This window comes from Dipodomys spectabilis, unplaced genomic scaffold (genome assembly GCF_019054845.1).
Source record: "Dipodomys spectabilis isolate Male_0828 unplaced genomic scaffold, ASM1905484v1 ptg000187l, whole genome shotgun sequence".
NCBI lineage: Eukaryota > Metazoa > Chordata > Mammalia > Rodentia > Heteromyidae > Dipodomys > Dipodomys spectabilis.
The window spans coordinates 1795229-1820521 of NW_024870864.1; the positions used below are offsets into that span (position 1 = coordinate 1795229).

General features: G+C 39.1%; 1 protein-coding gene across 1 annotated transcript in view; it reads left to right on the plus strand.

Moving 5' to 3' along the window:
* The first annotated feature begins 7451 nt into the window (after window positions 1-7451).
* LOC122121346 (mitotic checkpoint serine/threonine-protein kinase BUB1-like) overlaps window positions 7452-25293 on the plus strand; it is a 42563-nt gene continuing 24721 nt past the window's right edge. Inside the window, exons 1-10 of the mRNA XM_042695521.1 lie at window positions 7452-7539; window positions 13682-13741; window positions 13823-13961; window positions 15386-15582; window positions 17308-17351; window positions 18569-18669; window positions 19744-19796; window positions 19891-20066; window positions 21391-21542; window positions 24355-24584. Coding sequence (XP_042551455.1) covers window positions 7514-7539; window positions 13682-13741; window positions 13823-13961; window positions 15386-15582; window positions 17308-17351; window positions 18569-18669; window positions 19744-19796; window positions 19891-20066; window positions 21391-21542; window positions 24355-24584 — 1178 coding nt within the window. The 5' untranslated portion in view covers window positions 7452-7513. The remainder of the gene's footprint in view (window positions 7540-13681; window positions 13742-13822; window positions 13962-15385; window positions 15583-17307; window positions 17352-18568; window positions 18670-19743; window positions 19797-19890; window positions 20067-21390; window positions 21543-24354; window positions 24585-25293) is intronic.

The following is a 25293-nucleotide window of genomic DNA, read 5'->3' on the forward strand; positions in this document are numbered from 1 at the left end:
CACCCTTATTGCCTTCAGTTTCCTTTGAATACAGCCTATTTTCAGAAAGAAAAAAGAATACCACAAATCTGGCTCTTCTTAGTAGCACTGCAGTTTGAACTCAGGATATTGGATTGTGCTAGGCAGGTGCTCTACCCCTGAGCTATACCTCCAACCCTGACTTGCTTATTGATATTTGGTTGTTCAAATATTTACACATGAACATAGACTTGTTCACCTGATGAGGTCTGAACCTGGACTACACTATGGACTTGCACTGTGCACCTTTCTGTGCATGGATTCAAGAACCCAGTGTCATGGATCCTCCATTCCCCTCATCCTGTGTCTCAACACCATTCAACAGTATGTCATACACACCCATCTCTAACACAGAACCCATCCACTGGCTCACAGGATACACGAGTGCTTTCTTTTTTAACCTTGGGATGAGTGATCCCATGCAGGTAGTGGTCTACCACATGAAGATTCTGTAATCATCATTGCCATGCCTCACCAGACAGCAGAAACGGAGGGGGAAACTGTTCCAAATGACAAGCCTCAGCCAGGCTCACAGCTGCTCAGCCTCTGCCAGCAGACTGGGGAAGGAAGGCTCCAGCTGGAGTCAATCTATCAAAATGCAGAGAACTTGATTCACTCAAATACCAGGTAACCCTCACTGCCCTCCCAGTTTCCTTTCCTCCCTCCTCCCTCTCTCTCCCTCATTCCCTCCCTCCCTTTCTCTCTCCCTCACCTTGAGCTGAAGAGCTGAGTGACAGCACCTAGGTCCAGAGTTCAAGCCCCATGACCAACAAAAAAAAAAGAAAAAAAGGTGGAGAAGCAACACCTAACCAGTAGTAGTGAGTACCTAGCAGCCAGGTTCTGTTCTTTCAGACACTTTCCACTAATGGAACCCGAGCTTCTTGGCTGAAGCTAGGACAGAGATGCCCAAGGACCTCAGGCATCTTTACAGTACAAACAAGGCTGTTCTCATTCCCTTAATAAACTTGCATTTCTATTGTGGAAAAAAAAAAAGGATGTCATCCTAGAGAGCTGAGATTATTCAAAAGCACATAGCAGACTTCCATGGGCCAAAACACATAACCTCTGCAATAATAAAAATAGCTCTAATGAGTTTGGCTCCTTTGAAGAGTCAGCCAGGAGGTACCCTCACCTTCTCCCCAGTGATCTTTTCTTGTCTTTATGTTTTTCAATCTAAAGAAAGGAAAAGAGGTGGCAGCAGTGGCAGATAGCAGCCATGGTAGTGCCAGTGACAGCAGAGCTGGCAGCAGCCACCATGGTAGAGGCAGAGTCAGCAGAAGCCACTTGTGGTAGCCAAGGGAGCTCTTGTCCAAATGGCATTAGAAGTGGCAGTAGAGACAGTGGTGGCAGTGGTAAGAGACTGCAGATTCAGAAGCATCAATGGAGGCAGCTGCCATTCCAACAGTGGCAACGTAACAGCCAGCAGTGGTAACAGTGAAAGGGTAAAAGCAGTAGGGATCAGATATGTCAGAGACAATAAGGGACAGCAAAATTAGAGAGAAAGCAGAAGAGGGTGAAGAGCTGAGGCTGAAGAAAGTCAGAAGGCTATAAAGAATCAGAGACAAAAGAAGCTGCAGGTCCTGGTTGCTCCAAGAATGCCAGAGAGGTGCAGCACTAGCTGCCTTTATTAAGGACTTAAGGATCCCTAAATCCAAGGCTCAAGAGCTGTCAGATTTAGGGAAAGGGATGAAGGTTCTCAGCACCAAATACTGGAACAAACTCTGTAACACCAGTGGACTCTACCTCTAATGCTACTGCTGTCTTCACACAGAGACAAATGCCATCAAAACAGCCAGAAGAGTTCCTCCTCACCTACCCAAGATTCCTGTCCTAGCAGTGCAAAAGGATCCCAATATTCATCACAGTGATAAAAAGGTGACTAACACAAGGGAACATTTCTTAACAAATTCCATCAAACTGATATTTTACTGATACCAAAACCAGAAAAAGACATCATAAAACTAAAACCCAACAACCAGTAGCCCCTATAAATCTAGAGACAAAAATACTCACTCAACAAAATACCAGCAAACTAAATCCAGCAACATTTTACAAGAATATACACCATGACCAAGTAAGATTTGTCCCAAGAGTACAAGAGTTGTGAGAGCCAGTATATGACAACCAATTAACATCGTTTTAACAGAATGCAGAATAAAACACATGAACATCTCAACTGATACAGAAAAAGAATTTGACAAAATCCATTACTCTTTTACAAATATAAAACAAAATAAATACTAGCAAGCTGAGCTTTCTCAACGTGATAAAGGACATTCATAAAATACAGCTAACATCACTAGATGTTGGTGGCTTATACCTGTAATCCTAGCTGCTCAGGAAGCTGAAATCTGAACATCATGATTCAAAGCTAGTCTGGAAAGGAAAGTCTGTGAGGCTCTTATCTCCAATCAACCATCAAAAAGCCAGAAGTAGTGTTGTGGCTCAAGTGGTAGAGCACTAGCCTTGAGCAGGAAAAGCCCTAAGACAGAACCCAGGCCCTGAGTTCAGGCCCCAGGACTAGCACTAAATCAATAAACATACAAATAAAAATCCCAGCTAGCTTCATCTTTAATGATGAGAGACGAAAAGACTTCTCAGTAAAATTAGGAACAAGACAAGGATGTCTGTGTCCTTACGATATTTCTCTCTTATGTGGAAGTTAGATCTAAATTATAAATGTTTACGCAAACAAATACAGGGTCACAAACATATATACACAAGCATCTTAACTAAAGTATAGTGGATGCACAGGAGGATTCCAATGATATAATTCCTTTGAACAATTATCTTACTGTTTAACAAAATGAATACCAGGAGGCTGAAACTTGTGGTGTCAAGGGGAGAGGTAGACAAATAGAGGAAGGGTAAGGAATACAGTCATAATATTCAATAAATATATGTGAAAATTCTAGGAAAATAGAGGGGATAGGTGGGGTTGGAAGAGATGGGAGAGAATTATGAAGGAGGAAACATTGATCAAGGTATATTGTGCTCATAAATTGACATGTTGAATTGAAACCCCTTTGTACAATCACTTGAAGATAATTTTAAATTATTTAAGTAATTTTAAATTATCTAACCTCATGTTTCATGATGAAAGTCTGAAAGATTCCCCACTAAAATTAAGAATAAGAAAAGAATGTCTAGGGTTGGGAAGGTGGCTCAGTGGTAGAGCACTTGCCTTGCATGCCCAAGGCCCTGGGTTCGATTCCTCAGCACCACATAAGAAAAAAGAAAAAACCTGGAAGTGGCACTGTGGCTCAAGTGGTAGAGTGCTAGCTTTGAGCTGAAGAGCTGAGGGACAGCGCCCAGGCCCAGAGTTCAGGTCCCATGACTGGACCCCTCCCCCCACAAAAAAGAAAGAAAAGAATGTCTACTCTCACTATTCATATTAAGCACAGTATAAGTTCCCATATGAACTTATACTTAAATCATATAGGGAAGAAAAAGAAATGCATGATATTCAACTAGGAATGGAAGAAGTAATGCTATCACTATTTGTGGATGACATGACTATATTTGTAGAAAACATTAAAGAATCAACCACAAAAATGTTTTTTTTATTGTGAAAATACTGTACAGAGGGGTTACAATTACATGGGCAAGATAATGAGTATATTTGTTATCAAGCATTGTAGCCTCCTCCTTTGTTTCCCCTTCCCATCCTTTCCCACCCTCCCCCCGCCCCCGCCAAAGTTGTAACGACTTGTACATCTCATTGTTGCAATGGGTCCACCTGTATTCCTATTTAAACTATTTTTTTACCTTCCACTCCACAATTTATACCGACATCAAATACAGTGAAAGCAGGGGTTATACCATGGGGGAGGGACATACATAGCAACAAAGAAATAGTCTTATAAATGTGTTAGAAACAATGGCATGAAAGAACAAAACATTTGAATACATATCTCAGGGTTCATTTCCCTAACATCAATATATCTGACCTTTTCTGCTTGACTCAGTCATATACTAGTTATTGCAAATAAGGGAAACCATGGGACCTATGTTTCTTTGGGCCTGGCTTACTTCACTTAATATAATTTTTCCAAGTCTTTCCATTTCCTAACAAATGGGCAATGTCATTCTTTCTGATGGAGGCATAGAATTGCATTGTGTATATATACCATATTTTCTTGATCCATTCATCTGCTGAGGGGCATCTGGGTTGGTTCCATACCTTAGCTATGGTAAATAAGGCTGCAATAAACATAGTCGAGCTGGTAGCTTTAGTGTGCTCTTGTTTGTGAACATTTGGGTAAATGCCCAAAAGTGGCATTGGTGGGTCATAGTGGAGCTCTATGTGGAGACTTTTGAGGAACCTCCATACTTCTTTCCAAAGTGGTTGAACAAGTTTACACTCCCACCAACAATGCAGTAAGGTTCCCTTCTGTCCACATCCCCTCCAGCATCTGTTCTTGATTATAGCCATTCTAACTGGGGTGAGGGGGTACCTCAATGTTGTTTTGATTTGCATTTGCATTATAGCTATAGCAATTGTCAGTGCCACCAGAATTATTTGAGAGATGACTATTTTCCTCATAAGGGACTGTAACCTAGTTTTATATGTTCAAGACGATTGGAACAAATAAATATGGATTAAGCCAAAATGGCTAGTTGATTAAGATTTCACAGAACACCCTAAAGAGTATCAGGATAATTGGTAGTCCCCTAAATCATTCATCAGTTTCTCTATTTTTTGTAACTATTCTAATTGTAAATCTTCAATCTTCTATGATGTTTTGTACACAATGTGCTAGTCATGCATCTACTACTGATACTTTAAATGGTTGAATATTTCCCAGGGAAAAGTGTACCTACAGTTATTTGCTTATCTCACATCAGCAAACAGAGAAAAGCAACAGTGTCCTCTTCTAAATCTTGTACAATCTTAGATATCATGTGACACACCAAGACTGATCAAGAATTAAGTCACAAATTATATAACACTAAAGAATAAAGCCAGAGACATTTTTTAAAATAAGCAGACTTATTTTTTCAGACCAAGAAACTGTCACACTAGAGTTTAGGTCACTTGCTACCTCTTAGAAAAGTCAAGGTTGACGTTGATTACCCTGTAATGGCCTGGTTTAGTTCTTCTAGTACATTTAGAAAATACAGTGTTGGAATGGCAGGTCACTGAAAGCCTATATACAAATAAAAATACTTATTTACCCTTATAATAAGTGACATATTTATTAGAGTCATTTTCATTATATGCAAATTGACTACTGAAGTTAGCCTAGAAGGTAGAGTTTGGCAGGAAGAGAGAATTCTAGGCATATGGTTCTGCATCTAACACACTGAGGGCATTTCGTAGACATAGCTGATCAGCTGACCTCACACAGATCACACTAAATTCCCCCTTACCCTCTGGCAAACGAAGCAACAACAATGCCAGAAATGAAAGGGAGGAAAGGCTACTGAAGTGACACTTATTACCTAATGGGCTCAGAAGTTCTGTGGCAACTGCTGTACTCTCAACACAGGCCTGAGAAAAAAGGCAAAAGAAAACAATGGTTAGAATAGATTAAAGTTCAAATGTGGCCAATGGCACAAGTTGCCAAGCAGTGAGATTTTATAAAACAGAGCGACCCATTTGCCTGCCCCTAGTGTCTTCTGTTTATACTGATCTCTGTACATTGCCAGTGTTTCAGGGGTTTCAGAATTTCTTCATCAAAATGTCAGGCTATCTAGAGGGTCTCCATTCAATCCTGTTATATAAAGATAATATAATATTTCTGTGGAGGGGGGGGTTGGGAGAATGATTCTAGCCTTAGGAAACAGCACATGAAACTTCTTTTCAAAAAGTTCCTGAAAAACATATTTATCATATTTAAATGAGTGTCTATGACAAAACCACTGCTTCTTAAAGACAAATGCAAGGGTGTAACTGGGTTTAAATCCAATAGCATGTAGCTCTGGACAAATGCAATGCCAAGATTTCCTAATTCATTCTTGATTGAAACATTTTAATTCTGGTGACAGTAGAACCTAGCACTTCTCTAAAGATCCCAGAATGATCAGTGTCTGCATAAGGCTCACAAATCAGATACTTGTGTGGATCCAAACTGATCACTATTATGGGTGCCTGTGGCTTACAATTGTAATTCTAGCTACTCAGGGGCCTGAGATCTTAGTGTCTCTGGGGCAAAGCCAGCCCAGGCAACAAAAGTCCATGAATTCTGACCTCCAATTAACCAGCAAAAAGTTGGAGGTGGGGTATGGCTCAAGTGGTAGAGGGCCAGTCTTAAATGAAAAAACTAAGGGACAGCACTCAGGCCCTGAGTTCAAGCCTCAGGAACAGTGTGCACGAACACAGGTGCACATGCACTCACGCACGCGTGTACACACACACTCACACACACACAATGATCAACATGCTAGAGAAATTCTGGACTCTGAGAGCATGAGGATTTAATAAGGTATTTAGGAATTTTAGAGGTCTAGGAGCCACATCATCAGGACCTCTTTCAAAAGGGAAAGTAGTCACAAAGAGCTCTTCACCATTTACTTGCATTCTCCAGAGGTCCTTAGGACAACCTTGAGCTAGAATGGGAAGTTATTAAAATCCAAGGAGCAGAGACTGCTTGATTGAAGTTGAATTCCTTTTCAACTCACTGTTAGGACACGTAAACACATTACACATTTCTTCTTTAGATGTTCAGGTAGCTAATTAAAGGATTTATAATTCCTAAGAGTTTGGTCTCCAGAGTGCCTCCTCCTACAAAATAGGTTGAACTTTCACATATTCCATTACCTGCCCAAACTCATCACTCCAAGACACACACACGAACACGCACGCACGCGCGCGCGCTCTCAGATCAATGACATCAAGTCCCCAAGTCTGTAAGAGTCCCAGCCCCTTTCCTTTACAGGGAAGCCCCTGCCTCAGCTGTCTTCGAACGACTAACCTCGAACCTCAGCCTCCTGAGGAGCTAGTTGTCCCGGCTGAGCCTCTGTCTCCCTGGCCTATCTTCCTAAAGGATACTCCAGCATCTCCCCTGGCTTGACAGACTGGACCATCTGGATTCTTTTGCATCTCTCTGTGAACCAGACACAGCAACTGCAAACGGCACGCAGAGGACGCCGCTCTGAGGACCGAAGGCCGTCTCCAGAAATCTTCCTAGGACAAAATGTTAATCCTGGGATTGTGCAAATCCATTGCACTTTGGAGAGTTTTTAATCCCTACACCGGAACCAAGGTTCGCGCCCCCTGGCGGCGCGGACGCCCGGACTTCCACACCTTACCTCAGAGGTCGCTCGGTTTCAGTTCTATCCTAGGCCAAGAGCAAGTGGGAGGACCTTCCAGAAGAGGGAAGGCGGGCCTGGTCTCCCGGCAACGGCCCCAGCGATTGGCCAGCCCGTCTGCAGTGTGTCCAATAGCCAGGCGTCTCGCCAACGTTCGGCGCAGAGTCTGCGGCTGCGCGGGAGATTCGAATAGTCTTCACGCAGCAGCTGGGCCTGCTGCCGTCCCCGCGTCCTCCTCGCCATGGACAACCCGGAAAATGTATTTCAGTAAGTCCTTCTGGAGGGGTGGGAGTGAAGCGAGGGCGTCGCCCTCCGCCGCAGGCCCAGCGTCCCACAGGTTGTGTGCTGGGCTCAGCTCCCAGCATCCCCCGGCCTTCCCCACCTCCTTCATCTCCCCCCCTCCCCCCCCCCCCCCGGCTTTGGGTTTGTGGCAGCCCGGCCCACCGCTCCCTAGCCCGGGCCGCTTCCGGAGCCATTCGTGTGGTGGGTGCCGTGCCCGAGGACACCCCACCGCCGCCCGCCTACCTGTCTGCCCTGTGACCGTGTGGGGACGGGACGAGGTGTGAGGCCGAGAGCTCTTGTCGCTCGTCCGTGAGGACCCAGGTCTGGACAGACGCCTCGGTGGCAGGAAAGCGCCACCTCGGTGCGATTTCGGCATAACGAAAAATATAAAAGTAAATCAAAAATGCTGACCCCATCGGAGCGAGAATTCACCCCGCTCTCACACCCATCGAGGTTTGAATACCGGGCACTTGACGGAAGGGAGAAAAAAGGTTTGCTTATTGTCGGGTCATTCCTGCCATTTTCCTCACCTTTTTTGTTTTTTGTCGGTCGTGGGGCTTGAACTCCTGGCCTGGGCGCTGTCCCTCAGCTCTTCAGCTCAAGGCAAGCGCTCTACCACTGAGCCACCTTCCCAGCCCTTCATCACCATTTTTTAAAGTTCCACGTTTGTTTTATAACTTAGGTGACTGACCCAGCCTGTGATTTAAAAGCATGCAAAATGGTTTAATCATGTGTGGTAGGAAGTAAAACGTGCGTGTGTGTGTGTGTGTGTGTGTGTGTGTGTGTGTGTGTGTGTGTGTGTGTGTGTTTTAAACATCTCTTGGGGATCAGATAACTAATATAGTCAAAACAAACATTTGTTTAAGTCTTTTAGATTGTCTTCAATCAGTCCAACAAGGAAGGCATTCTCTTTTGGGAGTCCACTCATTTAAAGGGAGTCCAACTCTGGTTTAGAAGGGCAATCTGCCAGATCTATTTTGATTTTTTTTTTAAAGCTAATTTGTTCTAATGAACTGACTGTGTAGTTTTAACTGGTGTTAGCTATTTTCCTAGGGATGTGGTTGATGTTGAGAGCATGAACTGTTTATCTTGAGCAAACTTGTATCACCCATTTTTGGGAGAAAGGTTCTGACCTTATAGGGATTTATCCTGATGTAAGGAGGCATTAGAGATTCAAATTTAGAAATAGGTTTAGAAAAGTATTCTCCAGGAACTTTTTATACCTATCTATTCTCTCTCCATCCTATATAACCAACCTTCTAGTTTTTCAAGTGTTTGTTTTTGAAAATATATTTTTTAGTCTATCTATGTTTGTGTAGGTGTGTGTACATTTCCTGCCTTTATCTCACATCAAATGTAGCAGAGAAACATGACATTTTTTTGCCTAACAATATCCTTGGAAATAAATACATAAACACTTTTTTAAAGTTTTACAAATTCATACAGCATTTGGGCTGTTGATTTGTCTTTTGCTATTACAAATAGTGTTCCAGTAAAACTAATATGCATATGGTTTTTGGCATATACACAGGTGTATCTGATTTCTAGATTTCCCAAAGTAGGTTTACAGTTATCCCCTTACCCACTGTTTCAGTTACCTGAAACATCTGTGGTCTAATTCTTTTAAATGGAAAATCCAGAAATTTCTTCAGTTTTAAATTGGATGAGACTAAACATAAGGCTTCCTTCCCTATGGCCCAGCCATCCTACTCCTGGGCATTCACCTGCATGACCACAAACCAGGCTGCACTGAAGCCAACAGCCCAACCATGTTCATTGCAGCATGGTTTACCATAGCTAAGATCTAGAATCAACCCAGATGCCCCTCAATGGATGAATGGATCAAGAAATATATGTATACACAATTGAATTTTAGGCTTCCATCAGAAAGAATGACATTGTGACATTTGTAAGGAAATGGAAAGACTTGTAAAAAAATATACTAAGTGAAGTAAGCCAGACTCAAAGAAACATACATAGGTTTCATGGTTTCCCTCATTTGTAATAGTTAGAAATGTGCCTATAAATCTACAAGTAAATCCAATGGATAGTAAAAGACAAATAGTTACACTTGGACATGATTAATTATACAGCACTTTAAACAGTCACACAGTGAAACCAAAAGAATATTCTCAGGAGAGGCTCGCAAGAGCTAATAGCTATGTGCATATGGTCACATAAAATGATGCTTATCGAAATGAGTTCTAAGAAATGGAAATGAAGTTTTTCTTAATTATCCTGTTTGCAGTTATTTTTTTTCCTTCTGTTTATTCCCTTTGGTCACTTTTTGATTTCTGTACCCTTTGTCTTGTATATAAATTTATTTGATTTGGGGAGAAAAAGGGGAAGCACAGAAATGGTGGGACAAAGAGTAAACCAATTCGGCAGTGGTACTCAATAGACATGGTTGGAATGAACTATACAACTTGTGAGGGTGGTCAGGAGGAGAAAAACTGGGAGAAAATGAGGGAGAGGGGTGACATTGTTTAAAAAGAAATGTACTCATTACCTGACTTATGTAACTGTAACTCTTCTGTATATCACCTTTAAAATAAAATTTAATTGAAAAATAAATTGGACACTATTCTGTGTAGCCTGATGAAATCTTGCACCTTCCTGCTCTTTGCAGTTTGAGGAAATGACTCTTGACTCTGTGTACCATGGCCAAATTCCTTAGTATCCTACCTATTGACTTAGTGGTATTCTATAGTGCCTTGTGTACACACGCCTTAATTTCCTAAATAGTGATTCCAAAGCACAAGAATGTGATGCTGGCAATTCAGATATGCCAAAGAGAATACAAAATTATGCTTCCTTGTAGTGGTGAAAAGGTGCAAGTGTTTGACTTAAGAACAAATGAATGAAATTCATAGTGTAATTGCTAAGATCTATGATAAGAACCTCTTATCTTTTCCATGAAATTGTGAAGAAGGAAAAAGAAAATTTTGCTGTCATACTTACAAACTGCAAATGTTATTGCCATAATATATGATAAGTGCTTAAGATAAAAAAGACATTAAATTTGGAAATGAAACACAGAACAGAAGATGTATTCTGTCAGCAGTAAATTGTACCAGACAGCAAAGAGCCTATATAACAAAGACTTCGGTAAGTCTTACCAAGCCATTGGCACAACTAAGGGATGGCTAGAGAGATCCAGCAATAACTTAGGGCTGAAAAAATATAAAATTACTCAAGAGACTGTGTCTACTGAGACAGAAGTTGTTCTGCCATGTTTTCAAAAGAGTTGAAGAAGTTGATTTGGGAGAAAGGATACCATCCCCAAAAAGTCTTCATTTGTGCTTAAATATTTTATTATTATTCATGTTAATCTGTTTCTGTGCCTAATTTACAAATTAAGTTTAATTATACCTACGTATGTATCAGAAAAAGCAACACATAAAGGACACAATATTATAGTTCTACAGTTTCAGGTATTCTGTCAAAATTTTGAAACAGGTGAAGGTGGAGTGGATGGTTAACTCTATTGGCAGGTATTGAATGCACTCTTGCCTGCAAGAAAGATGTGAATACCTGCTTCCTGTTACCTACTTTCTTGCTCGTATCACATTTTATTTTTCCCAATCAGATGCATAAGAGAGAAGTTGTACTTTGATAAAGTAGATTTCTCTTTTGAGAGAGTTTGAACTTATTTTCCATGTGTAAAAGCTTGTAATTCAAGCCAGCTGCTGGCAGTTCACTGATCCTAGCTACTCAGAAGGCTAAGAGGATTGTGGTTCAAAGCCAGCCAAGTCAGGAAAGCCCATGAGACTCTTACCCCAATTAGCCACCCAAAATCTAGAAGTGGAGCTGTGGCTCAAGTTGTAGCCTTGAGCAAAAAAGCTCAGAGATAACACCCAGGCCCTGCGTTCAAGCCTCTGGACCAGCACACACACGTGTACACACAGACACACATAGCTGGTAATTCTCAGTGAAGTGCTTTTTTTTTATCTTTTATGCCTTTATTCATTTTCAATTTTTAGAAGTTCTTTTTTTTCCCCAGCTTGTCATTTCTCTTGTCTCTGGTGGTAGTTTTTTTTTTTTTTTTAAACTATTATTTATCTGATGTGTACAAAGAAACTTTGTATTATCTTACAGTTGCCTTGATATTGCTTTTTTTGTTTTGATATCTGGATTTTAATTCATGAGGAACGTTGGTTTCATTTCTGTACTAAGGTGATATCTAGAAGAGAGTGAAATATAATATTTTCCCTCTGTTTTGAAGGTTCCTTAATTTATTCTCTGGAATAATTTGATATAGATTTTTTAAAAGAAAAGGTATAGACATTTCATCATGTACAAATCCATGAAAGTCTCAAAATAAAAGTATCCCAGAACTTATGAAATGGTAACATCTGTATACAACACCTTAATAATAACAAAATTACTTTTAAAAAAAAGTGTCACAAAAAGATGAGGCAGATAAAAAGCATCAGAGGTCAGCTGTTGACCTCATATGGGATTGTGGCAAATTTCTGTTACAAAAAGGTTGCTGTGCAGATCTATAATTTCTTTGAATAACTCAGTATGCCAAAGAAATATATTTTTAGGTCTCCTGTAAAATATTTTAATCCCTTTTAATAAAAACTTACAATTTCTCATAAAACCAGTCCCATCTATAAGCCCCACCCTACTTCCTCTGAAATGTACATCATGTGCACTTCTGTCACCCTGGCCCAATACCATCCACCACTTCCACTCTAGTCCTTCCTAAGTGGTTCTCATTTCCCCATTCCCCTACTTCTTAGAGGAAAAAAGTAGACATTTTAAAATGAATTTGAATTTGTCACTCTACATTCTCCTGCTCATCACATTTAAACCACACTGATTCTATTTCTGTTCCTAGAAGTAGCCAGTTCCTGAAGTTCTCTCTGTTTGACCATTTCCCTCCTGATAGTGTGGCTGCCTGGCTTTGATCTCATGTCATCCCCTTCAATAGTAACACTTACCACACTCTTATCCTCTTCTCCTGTTTGGTTTGGTTTTGTTTTCTTCTTAGTACTTAATATAACTTGACATATTAAATGTTTTCTTTGTTCATTTGTTTGCCTCCGCATCTGAGTTCCCAGAAGAGTTTTGTTTTGTTTGGCTAATTTTTTTCTTTTTCTCTTTCTTTGTGTGTGTGTGTGTGTGTGTGTGTGTGTGTGTGTGTGTGTGTGTGTGTGTGTGTGTGTGTGATTGTGGTTTGAACTCAAGTCCTTATATTCACTAGGCAAGTGCTTTGCCACTTTAGCCACACCCCCAGCCCTTTTTTGCTTTTAGTTATTTTCAGATAGGATCTTGTGTGTTTGCCTGTGTCTGACTTCAGATTATGATCTCTACCTCCAACTCTGAGTAGCAGGCATTATAGGAGTGAGCCATTGTGACTGGCTGCTGTTTAGTTGCTTTAGTTAGGTATGTGGAAATAAGAGAAGCAGAGTCCTCTGAAAGTTTTAGTGACTGACGTACCGTCACTGTGGTATGCTCTTCCTTAGAAGCAATGTGTTACCTTTGAGCCCAGGAAACTCTTAAGTTGTGGTGCTCTGGCTTTCACTCAAGTAGGTGTAAGCCTTCTTCCATCTTGTTCTAGCTATTCTTCCAGGAAGCAAGATGAGAGGTCTGAGTAGGATCATTTCTTAATCCTACTGTTAGGAAGAGAGCAGCAAGCTCCCAGACATGGCCCCTCAAAGAAGCTACACCAAGGGCTGGGAAGGTGGCTCAGTGGTAGAGTGCTTGCCTTGTATGCATGAGGCCCTGGGTTTGATTCCTCAGTACCACATAAACAGAAAAAGCTGAAAGTGGCTCTGTGGCTCAAGTGGTAGAGCACTAGCCTTGAGCTGAAGAGCTGAAGGACAACACCCAGGCCCAGAGTTCAGGCCCCATGACTGGAAAAAAAAAGAAGCTATGCCACTGGGACCAGGTGAAGGAAAGGCAGGGATAGAGCTAGAGATGAACTTTCATCAGGAAAGGGCTTCTGAGTTTTCTAACTACTTCTGAGTGAATGTTGTTTCAAATTTTATACTATAGCATTTGTGTTGATAATTTGTTTTTTTATGTTAAGAGATATAAATGAGATTTCTATTTTTTTCTTTTTTTGCTCTTAAGAATTATCTTTAGTATCTCACATATGTGCTTTTCACTGTTCTAGAATGTTTGAGGCCCATATGCGAAACTACAAAGGCAGTGACCCACTTGGAGAATGGGAAAGGTCAGTATTTACTTTACTTTTTCCCTTAACACCAACTATATGCTACTCTATTGAAAACTAACATTATCTGTGTCTTTCTAGCTACTTGCAGTGGATAGAAGAGAATTTTCCTGATAATAAAGACTACTTGATAACGTCATTAGAACATTTAGTGAAGGAATTTTTAGATGTGAAGAGATACCACAATGACCCAAGATTCATCAATTATTGCTTAAAATTTGTAAGTATACTATCAGATGGCTAATCAGATCAAAATCATGTTCTTTTGTTTTGTTTTGCTTTTCCCTAGATCTTAAGATTGTTTGGTGCTGGTATTTTATTTAACTTCCTTTTATCCAGTCTTTTTTTTTTAATTTTATGGGCAGAAATGTTTATTTTAGAAAGAAAATGCACTGTATTTAGACAGTGATTTAATTTTAAAAAATAGTCTTTATTTCAAATCTGCAAGTGTTCCAGCATGAGACATAAACTGAAAGCGTAAAACAATAGAATGTATGTTGGGTTAGAAACATTTGGTGAGGGGAAGATAAAGATAAGCAGAAACTCCCAGGTACTAACAGGGCCTCTGGGAGCAAATTAAATATATACAATAATAAAAACTACCTCTCAAACACTAAATTTAGGGGTGGGAAGCTGAATCAGTGGTAGAGCGCTTGCCTTGCATGCATGAGGCCCTGGGTTCAATTCCCCAGCAGCACATAAGCAGGAAAAAAAAAAAAAGCCGGAAGTGGCACTGTTGGCTCAAGTCGTATGTAGAGCGCTTGCCTTGAGCTGAAGAGCTGAGGGACAGCGCCCAGGCCCAGAGTTCAGGCCCCACGACCGGACCCCCCTACCCCCGCCCCAAAAAAGACTAAATTTAGTACTAAAAAGATATGATAGGTCAGGCTTTAAGAGGTTGGGACAAAGCCTGGAATAAAAGCTTGGGGCATGGGCTCTAGTAATAGAAATGACACATGGAGTGAATAAGAGTAAACATGAACTTGTTCACTGCTATAAAATAAGCCCCTGTGGAACTTGAACAAGCTCAAATTAAGAGAAAAGTAATATTTCATGTAATAAAATTATCAGACTCACTCACCTGGAAAATAGTGCAGATAATTTTAAGAATATTGAATGTTAAGGAAAGAACCTAACTGTTTGGTTTGCTGTCAAAAGTATACACACCTTTACCTATGCAGTGTCTATCCTCAGTCCTTTATGAGGACTGAACAGTGGAGGGCTGTCTGGATTCTGGACCTGACGTATACTAATAATTTCATTGTCCTTATGTATTTTTATGGATTGATTTAGTATTCCTAGTGTCTTTATTTACATACTTTTATGCAGAGTAATTACATGTGTTTATGAAATGCAGTATGATAGATATTTCAATATATATATATATATATATATGTAATGTGTAATGATCTGCACAGGCTAAGTACATATCCATCACCTCAGTTGCTTATTATTTCTTTGTTTTGGGAACATTAAGAATCTTCTCTAGCTATTTTGAAACACAAAATTATCCTGTTACTAGGATATCCTGCTGTTACTCATTATTAGAAGTTACTCCTTCCCTGTCCAACAGCCCATATACCTGGTAACCTCTTCTCAATCACCCCATCTCATTTTTCTTTTTTGTTTTTGGTTGGGTTCCTATAGGCTGAGTACAACAATGACCTCCATCAGTTTTTTGAGTTTCTGTACAACCAGGGAATTGGAACCCTGTCATCTCCTCTGTACATTTTCTGGGCGGGACATCTAGAAGCCCTGGGAGAACTGCAGCATGCCAGTGCTGTTTTTCGGAGAGGAATTCAGAACCAAGCTGAACCTAGAGAACTACTGCAACAACAGTACAGGTAGTTTCAAAATAAGAATAGAATATTTGCTTTTAAAACACTTATGCTATTGGAAGTGATACTGTGTCTCAAAGTAGTAGAGCACAAGCCATGAGCAAAAGAGCTTAGGGACAGTGCCCAGGCCCTGAGTTCAAGCCCCACAATCAACAACAATTAAAAAAAAAAAAAAAAAAGAAATTTGTGCTATCCATTTTAGTGGGAAATCCTTCTTGTGGGAAATGTGCTCAATATAGAATAGTATAAAGAAAAGAAATTGCCCAGAAATATTACTATTATCATTGTGGTGACAATTGTGGGACAGCGCACAGACCCAGAGTTCAGGACCCACGACCAGCAAAAAAAAAAAGAGAATACTTTGCTATAGTATTTGTACTTCAATATTTTTATTATGAAAAATTTCAAAAACATGAAAAAGAAAAATTAGTATAATAAACCACCATTTGATGACCCATTGCAACAATGATAGCCACAAGACAGTATATTGGAATTCAACTTTACAACTTTGTGGGGGTGGGGTGATGAGATGGGGGGTGCAGGGGAGAGGGAGGGAAAGGATAGTGGGAGAACAAAGGAAGGGGTAACAATGCTTGATAAGATATGTACTCATTCCCTTACTCATGTAAGGGCAACCCCTCTGTACAGCATCTTTACAATAAATAAAATTAAAAAATTAAGAAACCTCCATTTATACAGCACATTCTTTTAATAATTATTAATGGTTTGTCATTTTTTTTCTGTGCTGATGAATTTTAAAGCAGCTCCAGAGCAGCAGATATTTTGCCTCAAACTCTACCACATAAATATCTCCAAAAGATTATTTCTTACAACTTGTACTCCATAATCATTTAATAAAAATAACAATAATTTAATATCATCTAATTTTCTGTCTTTCCTCATCATGTAAAAAGGTTTGGTTGCAATTGATTTGTTTAAATTAAGAGCTAAGCTGTGTTTAGCATCTTGTTGTATATCTCTTCCTTACAACCTTCATATATACTCTTGCTCAGGCTTGGGAACTATACATTTTTGACGGTTGATATGTAAAAGTGCCATGAAATGACATATCTGAGAACTTCTCATTGCCTGAACAGTATTAATCTGTCTGCCTTTTGAAGTTTTATACTTTCAGTTCTTTCTTCAAAACGCTATATTCATTTTGTTCCAAATGTACAAAATAGCTAAAGTAGGAGTTCAAACACCCTGGGTTATATTTGCAGACTTCAGACATGGAAAAAAGTATATATCTTATGTGGATTTGAGAAATGTAGACTTAACCTGGGCAAAAGGATGACTTTTGAGTGTGTGTGTATGCTGGTCCTGAGGCTCAAACTCAAGGTTTGGACACTGTCCCTGAACTTTTTTGCTCAAGGCTAGTGCTCTACAACTTGAGCCACAGGCTCTACTTTTGACTTTTTGGTAGTTAGCGTCTCATGAACCTATCTGTCTGGGCTGGCTTGAAACTGTGATCCTCAGGTCTCAGCCTCCTGAGTATCTAGGATTCCAGGTGATAGCCTCTGCTCACAGCAAGGACATTTTCTACTAGGTATTTCAGATATGAAGATACACTCTGAATTTTATTCCTTAATTTTGAAGCAACTCAAATTCCATTTTATGTTCTTTTTCATCCTCAGTGTTCACAGGCTTATATTTAGTTTGTTTGAATATATGTATGTGTTCAACTTTAAATTTATAATCTACATTGACATCTTTTCTACCATCATTTAGGTTCTTTCAGGCTCGCCTTACTGAAACACGTTTGCCAGCTCAAGGTAAATAATCCTTTCTAAAAGATCTAGATTGTTAATAATTGAGTCTCTTAATTTTCACTGATTTTTTTCTTTGTCTTGAAAAAACAAAAATATATATCTACTATTTAATGAAAACCATACTCTACTGTCTTGGGTCATGGGGATAGCACTATAATAATAATAAAGCCTATAAATAGCCCTAGGACCAAGACTTCTGTCTTACATATCTTAGCACTTTAATAGAGCAAACTTAGAAGGAAAGCTTGATGTTTTCATTCTGTTGCAACAAGTGAGACAGGGAGGTATTTAAAAGATGTTGTCAGAGCCGGGCGCTGGTGGCTCATGCCTGTAATCCTAGCTATTCAGGAGGCTGAGATCTGTGGATCATGGTTCAAAGCCATCCCAGGCAGGAAAGTCTGTGAGACACTTATCTCCAATAAACCACTAGAAAACCAGAAGTGGTGCGGTGGCTCATGCGGTAGAGCACTTGGCCTTGAGCTGATGAGTGCAGGGACAGCACCCAAGTCCAGAGTTCAAGCCCCAGGACTGACCAAAATAAATAGATAGATAGATAGATACATACATACATACATAAAAGATATTGTCAGGTATGGTAGATTACTCCTGTAATCCCAATGATTTCAACACTTGAATGGCCAAAGCAGGAAACTGAAGTTTGAGCAACATAGGGATACTGTTTCAAAAAGTAAAAAGTTTCCAAAATAGATTCTAGACTCTGTTCTAAATTACGTCTATGTGTATCTATCTATCTATTCAGGAAATATGATCCCATTTTTTCCTATAGAAAAAAAATTATGTGTGTTGGGGAAAGGAAGATGATATGTTTGGTGTGTGTTTGTACTGGGGCTTGAACTCAGGGCACTGTTTCTGAGCTTTTTTGCTCAAGACTAGCACTCTATCACTTGAGCCACAGCCCCACTTCTACCTTTTTGGTGATTAATTGAAGATAAAAGTCTCAGGGACTTTCCTTCAACCTGCGATCATTAGATCTCAGCTTCCTAGGTATGAGCCATTGGCACTCAGCAACGTTTTATGTTTCTTTCCTATACTTTTTTGGGTGTTTTTAATTGATAGGAAAATTGTTTGTATAATATTTGGATTTAAAAAATGTTTTAATTCCATTTTCTGAGAAAAATGTGAGTGCATGGAATGAATGAGCAAGGGAATGTATTATACAGTATTTTAATATTTTTTCCTTACTTTGTCTCATCTCATAGCTGGCACCTCAGAACCTCTGCAAAATGCCCAGATTTTAAACCAAGCAATAGCATCAAAATCAAGTCCAGAAAAAAACCCAGCCTATGTTTCTAAGAGTCAGGTAATAAAGACATTTTTAAGTTGTATGAAAACTAGGAATGTACTAAACAGACCATCTTGACTACTTTCTATATCCCCTTGGGCTTCTCTTTTCTTTGACCTTGACTCCTGTCACTCAACCTTCATGCAGCTTCCTTGGCCTATTGTCATCTACTCCTGGTCAACTCATATTAGCAGTCATCAGACCCAGAGATCCCCACCACACAACTCCTGTCCTCACTTCCTTATCTGTCAGTGGCCTTCTCTCTCTCTTCCAGTTTCTTTCACTGGCCAAAGAAATCCCTATTTTGAGTCGCTTCTAACTGGAAGTTACTGAGCCTTGCTGAAAAAAATAAAAAGTCTTGGTGCCCATAACCTCAACCAGGACTCTCCTTCCAGTGTCCCAGCTCACTCATTATGTCTTGTGTATCTGTTAGGTTTCCCAGTTCACCCTTTAAGGCCTAATTATAGAGATTTAAACATCTTTTCACTCTTCTCTAGACTTCTTTTTGCTCTTCTCAAACTTGGGACCTATCTTCCTTTAACTTTATTCTTATGCACTGGAAAAAATACTATTTCTTCAGAAGCATCAAATGATACCTTTTCATCTGCCATCAGCACCAACCAATAAGTGTAACTTTGTCTTTCTCTGCCATGTATGATTTTTATTCCCATGGAGCTTTTTGCCCTACCAAGAATTCCCCTGCCCTGTGCCTAGCCATTGTGCTTCCCCTGTAGCTGGGATAATACTGCATGCTACCCTACCTACCCATTACTTGAGATGGAGTCTTTCAAACCTTGAGGTTTTTTGGTCTCTATCTCCAAGTGTACAAGGATTTATTGAGGATTAACATAATTGCTCAGTTTTATGTGTTTTGTTCTTGGTGAGTTTTTCATTAGGAAAAGTTATGATAGTGTTGCAAACTAAAGCTTCAGCTTTTAATCATAATATGAGCACATGTATAAATCTATTTGAGTCCAGGCTCTTCCACTGAAACATTTTCATATTGATTTGGGATGAAGTTGGCTTTGTTTTCTTTTTGTTGCTGTTGTTGTTTTTAGTAAAGGTCACTTATGTTTGTTTTCTGTCTCTTAGAGTTCTGAAGTCTCTGGAGCAATATCTTCAGCTGGTAACAAAGAGCCAAATATGCAAGTATAATCATTGCTCTATTACTTAGTTTCCTTTCAGAGTGTAAATTTCCAGTATCGTAAATGTTGTCTTTTTCCCTTGTTGGGAACAAAGGGTACTCATGATTTCTAAATCAGAATGCTCTACACACTCATCTTCGGCAGCCAGCGCTGATGTGCAGCAGGTCATTATGTACTGCAAGGAGAAGCTTATTCGTGGAGACACAGAATTTTCCTTTGAGGAGCTGAGAGCCCAGAAATATAATCAACGAAGGAAGCATGAACAATGGGGTACTTGTATCTCATATTTTGAGTTATTTGTATGTCATTTAAAATAGTAATTGCATTTTTGATCAAATAATTGACAATGCTGACATATTGCAGAAAATGTGTGTAGCTTATCTGTAAGAGGCTTGGAAATCTTTGCTAAACATGAACATGGCAGCCATGCTTGTATGCTAACTCAGTCCTTGTCTTCACAGCATTGCTCATGTAGAGAGAACACTGCACAAGAATCTATGTCATTAAGGTTTTTCAGTATGATCTGTGTGGATTTGTACTTGTGTACAGCAATTCGAAATTTGCTGGCCCACTTACTTATACTATGACAGGATTAGATTGGAAATGAAAGTTCAGAAGAGATTTTCCAAGTTCTTTACCTACTTTAAACAAATGAAACAAAAGGAGTTCTCTGATCAACGTGCCATATTATTTATGGCTATAGAGAGGGCTAAATTTAGTTCCTCACTAATGTATACCTTAATAGAGTTGGCTCTTATTATAACAACATAGACCCTAGGAAAATGAATCTTCCACTCAAGATTCTCTACTACGTAGATGAGACTATAACTATTCTGTGAGAATATTATTTATGTTTGATCAACAACCAAGAGAAGGATCGATTCCTACTTCATACAGGACTGGACCCATTTTGAGCTGTGCATAGATAGGTGTAAGTCTCCAGTCAGGCTGTGGTATGGCCAAGTAAGCTAATCACAGTGTGCTCCATGCACTTTAATGTACTTCACAAAAGTACTTGGAGAGTTCTTTGTATTATTATTATCTTTAAGTAGTTATACAAAGAGTTTTCAGTTCAACATGTTGCTTGAAGTTTGTCTTTGAAAAACTGAAATGAAAAATCATTTTCAAAGTCATGATTGCTTATAAAAAGTATTGAGTATTATACTGGGCTAATACCAAATAATATTGTTGATCACCATGTCAATTCCTTACAATTCATATATGCCCTGAATATAATAGTAACCATGGTGGTAATAGATAAAGGTTATAACTAAACGGTAAATACATGGGCTGGGAAGGTGGCTCAGTGGTTGAATGCTTGCTTTGTATGAATGAGGCCCTGGATTCTATTCCTCAGCACCACATAAGCAGAAAAACCTGGAAGTGGCGCTGTGATTCAAAGTGGTAGAGCGCTCTCCTTGAGCTGAAGAGCTGAGGGACAGCGCCCAGGCCCAGAGTTCAGGCCCCACACTGACCAAACTTAATAAATATGAGCATGACAATGCCATCCTAAAATGGGACCTTTTACTCATTTTATATATATTCCTCTGAGGACCTGGATTTAAGCTTTGTAAACAAACTGTCTTTTCTAAAGTAAATGAAGACAAACATTATATGAAGAGCAAGGAGGCTAGTGCTTTTGAAGAACAATTATTAAAAAAGAAAATGGATGAGCTTCACAAAAAATTGCACCAAGTCGGGGAGCCATCCTACCAGGACCCCTCTGCTTTTCCGGAAAAGTCTGAGGTATGTCCCTGCTCTTTTCCAGTGAGGACTGTAACCCACCCGGTGGTGTTTGTAATTATTGAGTATTAATTTAAAGTTCATAATATTTGCTTAATCTTTTACATAATGAGTTCCTGTCCATGAAAAAGAATACTGTGATAATCATATGCCTTATTTGAGAATATTTTGAAATTATTTTTAATATATAGCCAGGTGCTGGTGGCTCACGTCTATAAACCTAGATACTCAGGAGTTTGAAATCTAAGGATCACAGTTTGAAGCCAGCCCAGGTAGGAAAGTCCATGAGACTCTTATCTCCAATTAACCACCAAAAAAAGCCAGAAGTAGAGCTGTGACTCAAATGGTAGAGCAGTAGCATTGAGCACAAAAGGTAAAGGGACAGTACCCATCCCCTGAAATCAAGCCCCAGGACCCACCAAAAAAAAATATATATATATATATGTGTGTGTATATATATACATATATATGGGGCTGGGAAGGTGGCTCAGTGGTAGAGCACTTGCCTTGCATGCATGAGGCCCTGGGTTCGATTCCTCAGCACCACATAAGCAAAAAGAAAAAAGCCAGAAGTGGCGCTGTGGCTCAAGTGGTAGAGTGCTAGCCTTGAGCTGAAGAGCTGAGGGACAGTGCCCAGGCCCAGAGTTCAGGCCCCACGACCGGACCCAAAAAAAAGAAAAGATATATACATATATATATGTATATGTACATATATATGATTTATTTTAAATCTAATAAAAATGTATGCTATAGGTATATTTATTTAAGCCTGTATCTTTTTAGGAAGAACATTTGTTACTGAACATGTATGTATATACATGGATATATACACATATTTATGTATCAGTGGATGTTCTTCACTGATACTGCTGTGGTTTGTGTTTTGCTGTGACATTTCAGCTTAAAGAAGACTTATTTTCTGCTTTTTTGAACCTAGCACATCTTGTAGGCCTTTCACTTGCATAGCAATCCAACTCATATTATAGTACAGTCTTCTGTCACTCCTTACAGGACACATATGTCCTATAGCAGCTGTTACAAAGCATGTTGCAGTGAGCATTCTTGTACATATGATACTTTTAGTCCATAGTATCCATTACACCCTCTTTTGTAGTCTACTAGTCTAGAGTCTTCTTGAACAATTCTCCAGATACCAACCTCCCATCTCCTTTTCAGGTGGAACATGAAGATAAATAGCTGTATCTACCTACAATAGTGGTTTTTAAGGGTGTGTTTTTTTTCTCAACAGAAATACTTAATGCATTCTAGAGGCCAGGGAACCCCTAGACTAGTCCAGCAGCTATTTAGGTGTTAACATTTCTCTGAGGTCTGCTTGGGAGTAGATTATAAATCATATGCTTAATCTCCTGTCCTAAGCCAAAAGCTTTATGGAATTTGTCTATACAGTGGTATAGAGATATATTGTCCAAATGGGTTGACCAGTGTAGGCAAAAACCTTATCAAAATTCTCACATGCCAAATCTTTATATTTGAAGAATCCATTTCTAAAATATATCCTTATTTTTGTCAATAGAGCTTTTTTTATTATTTTATACTGTATATTTCCTATAGCTTTCTTGTTTATATTTGATATCTGGTACAGTACATCTCTTGTTTTTTCTTCTTAAAATATTTACTCAGATTGAATACTGGTAGATCACCTATAATAGATCATCTATAATCCAAAAATCTGAAATCTGAAAAACTCTAAATCTGAAACTTTGAGCATCATACATAGCCAGCTAGTACTGAAGTTTAGAATTTCAGAGTATTTTGGGACTTCAGATGTTTGAATCAGGGGTGTTCAACTAGTAAGTCTAAGCAAATATTCTAAAACTGAAAAATTCTGAAATACTTTGAGTTCAAAATATTTCAGATAAGGGATTGTATTATGATTCTTTATCTTTATGATTCTGTTAGGTGAGAAAGTAGTATAAGTTATTTTAAGTTACCCTTTTTGATGACTAGGAAGGATGAACTTCTTATATTTTGTCCATATTTCTGTGAAACAACATTTTTACCCTAGATATTTGATGTTTGTTTTTGTTTTGTGGGGTTTGAATTCAGGACCTGGACAGTGTCCCTGAGCCTCTTAGTGCTCAAGGCTAGCTCTCTAACACTTGAGCCACAGCACTACTTCCAGTTTTTGAGTGGTTAATTGGAGATAAGAGATTAAGGACTTTTCTGCCTGGGCTGTCTTCCAACTATGATCCTCAAATCTCAGCCTCCTGAGTAGCTAAGATTACAGGTGTGAGCCACCAGCACCCAGCTGTTTTGTTTTTGGGTTTTTTTCTGATTGTTTTTTTAACAAGAATACTTTGAATTAACCCTCTGTCTTTAACTTTGTAACATTGCCTAGGATCTGTGTACATATAGTAGAGAAGCAAAGATTTTTAAGTATAGAGCTTTTTACCCTTCCCATAAATAGCCTATTTATTGAATAGAAAATGGCTGCCAAGGGTATTTGAGCAGGACACAATTGTGAGCATTTGATAACATTGATTCATTCGTCAGTTTCTCAAATTAAGTAGAGAGAGGGAAGATAGTTTTAAAATACTGATATATTATAAACGGTGTTTATTTTCTTGTGGTTAGAAATTTGAGCTGTGGGTTGTGTCCATGCTCAGAAGCTACAAACTCTTTGTAGCTTCTTCATTTTTTTGTAGCAGGCTTCATTTTAAAATAGCTGAAGTGGTAAGGTATGCTTCAAAGGGAAAGAAATCTATACACTATGCTTCAGAAAGCTCTAGTGCCTGATTAGTAACATCCTGGGTTTTTTTGTTTGCTTTGTTTTGTTTTTTGCTTGACATGATAGGTCATTCCAGCATGTATGGGGCCAAGTGTAGACTTCCAGCGGGAAGTGAGAGCTCCAAATCTTCCAGCCATCAGTCATCAGTCCTTAAAGAACTCAGAGAACCCTAAAGAGCCACTACCTGTTGTCCCTCTTGCAGCAAATACTATTACTGCTACTTTGGTGTCCCCAGCCATCAGCCAGAGTGTAGCTCCTCCTGTTCCTTTAAAGGCCCAGTCAATGACAGACTCCAGGTAAGCCCGAGGTAGTCCTGAAGGTATGAGTTATTTAAATGGCATTTGTCAGTCTCTTTTCATGATCCACAATGTCAAGAACAGTATTTGAAAATGAAGGATTCTTACTTTTTTTAAATAGTTTTGGGAGCAAGTATGTTGTTTAAAAACACCCCAAATCCGTCACACTTATTTTATGACATGCTTCTTTAGAAAAGTTGTTTCATTTCACCCTTTTCTCTTGAATTATAATTTTCCATTTTCTGAATCCTAAATCACTTACATTTGAAAAATATACAGCTGCAAACTGAACTTACTTTTAACTGAGGACCTGCAAATGCTATTACTATCCAGATAGTTACTTGCCATGTTTTCTCAGTCCTTCTGTCCTCCCACTGGAAACAACTTGGTATCATTGTCCATGACTATATGCCAAGATTTACCCTCACATTGCTCTGAAGGCCTTTTCCTCAGTTTTGCAGAATTTTTCTACATTGCAGAAATTGAAAGTTCATATCAGTTGTTTGTTTTACATTTATATCTTCAGTCATGCAGAAGTCTTTTAACTGGTGATTTGATAAGAATGTGTAAAATTCAAATTTCTTAAGATGTTTTAGTTAACATTTTAAGGTTCCTTTATGGGAATTCTAGAAGTATTAGATGAGATCCATTGCCCCAAGTATACTTTTCAAACAAGCTCTGGTTTGCATACATTTTGCTTTCTTCTTTG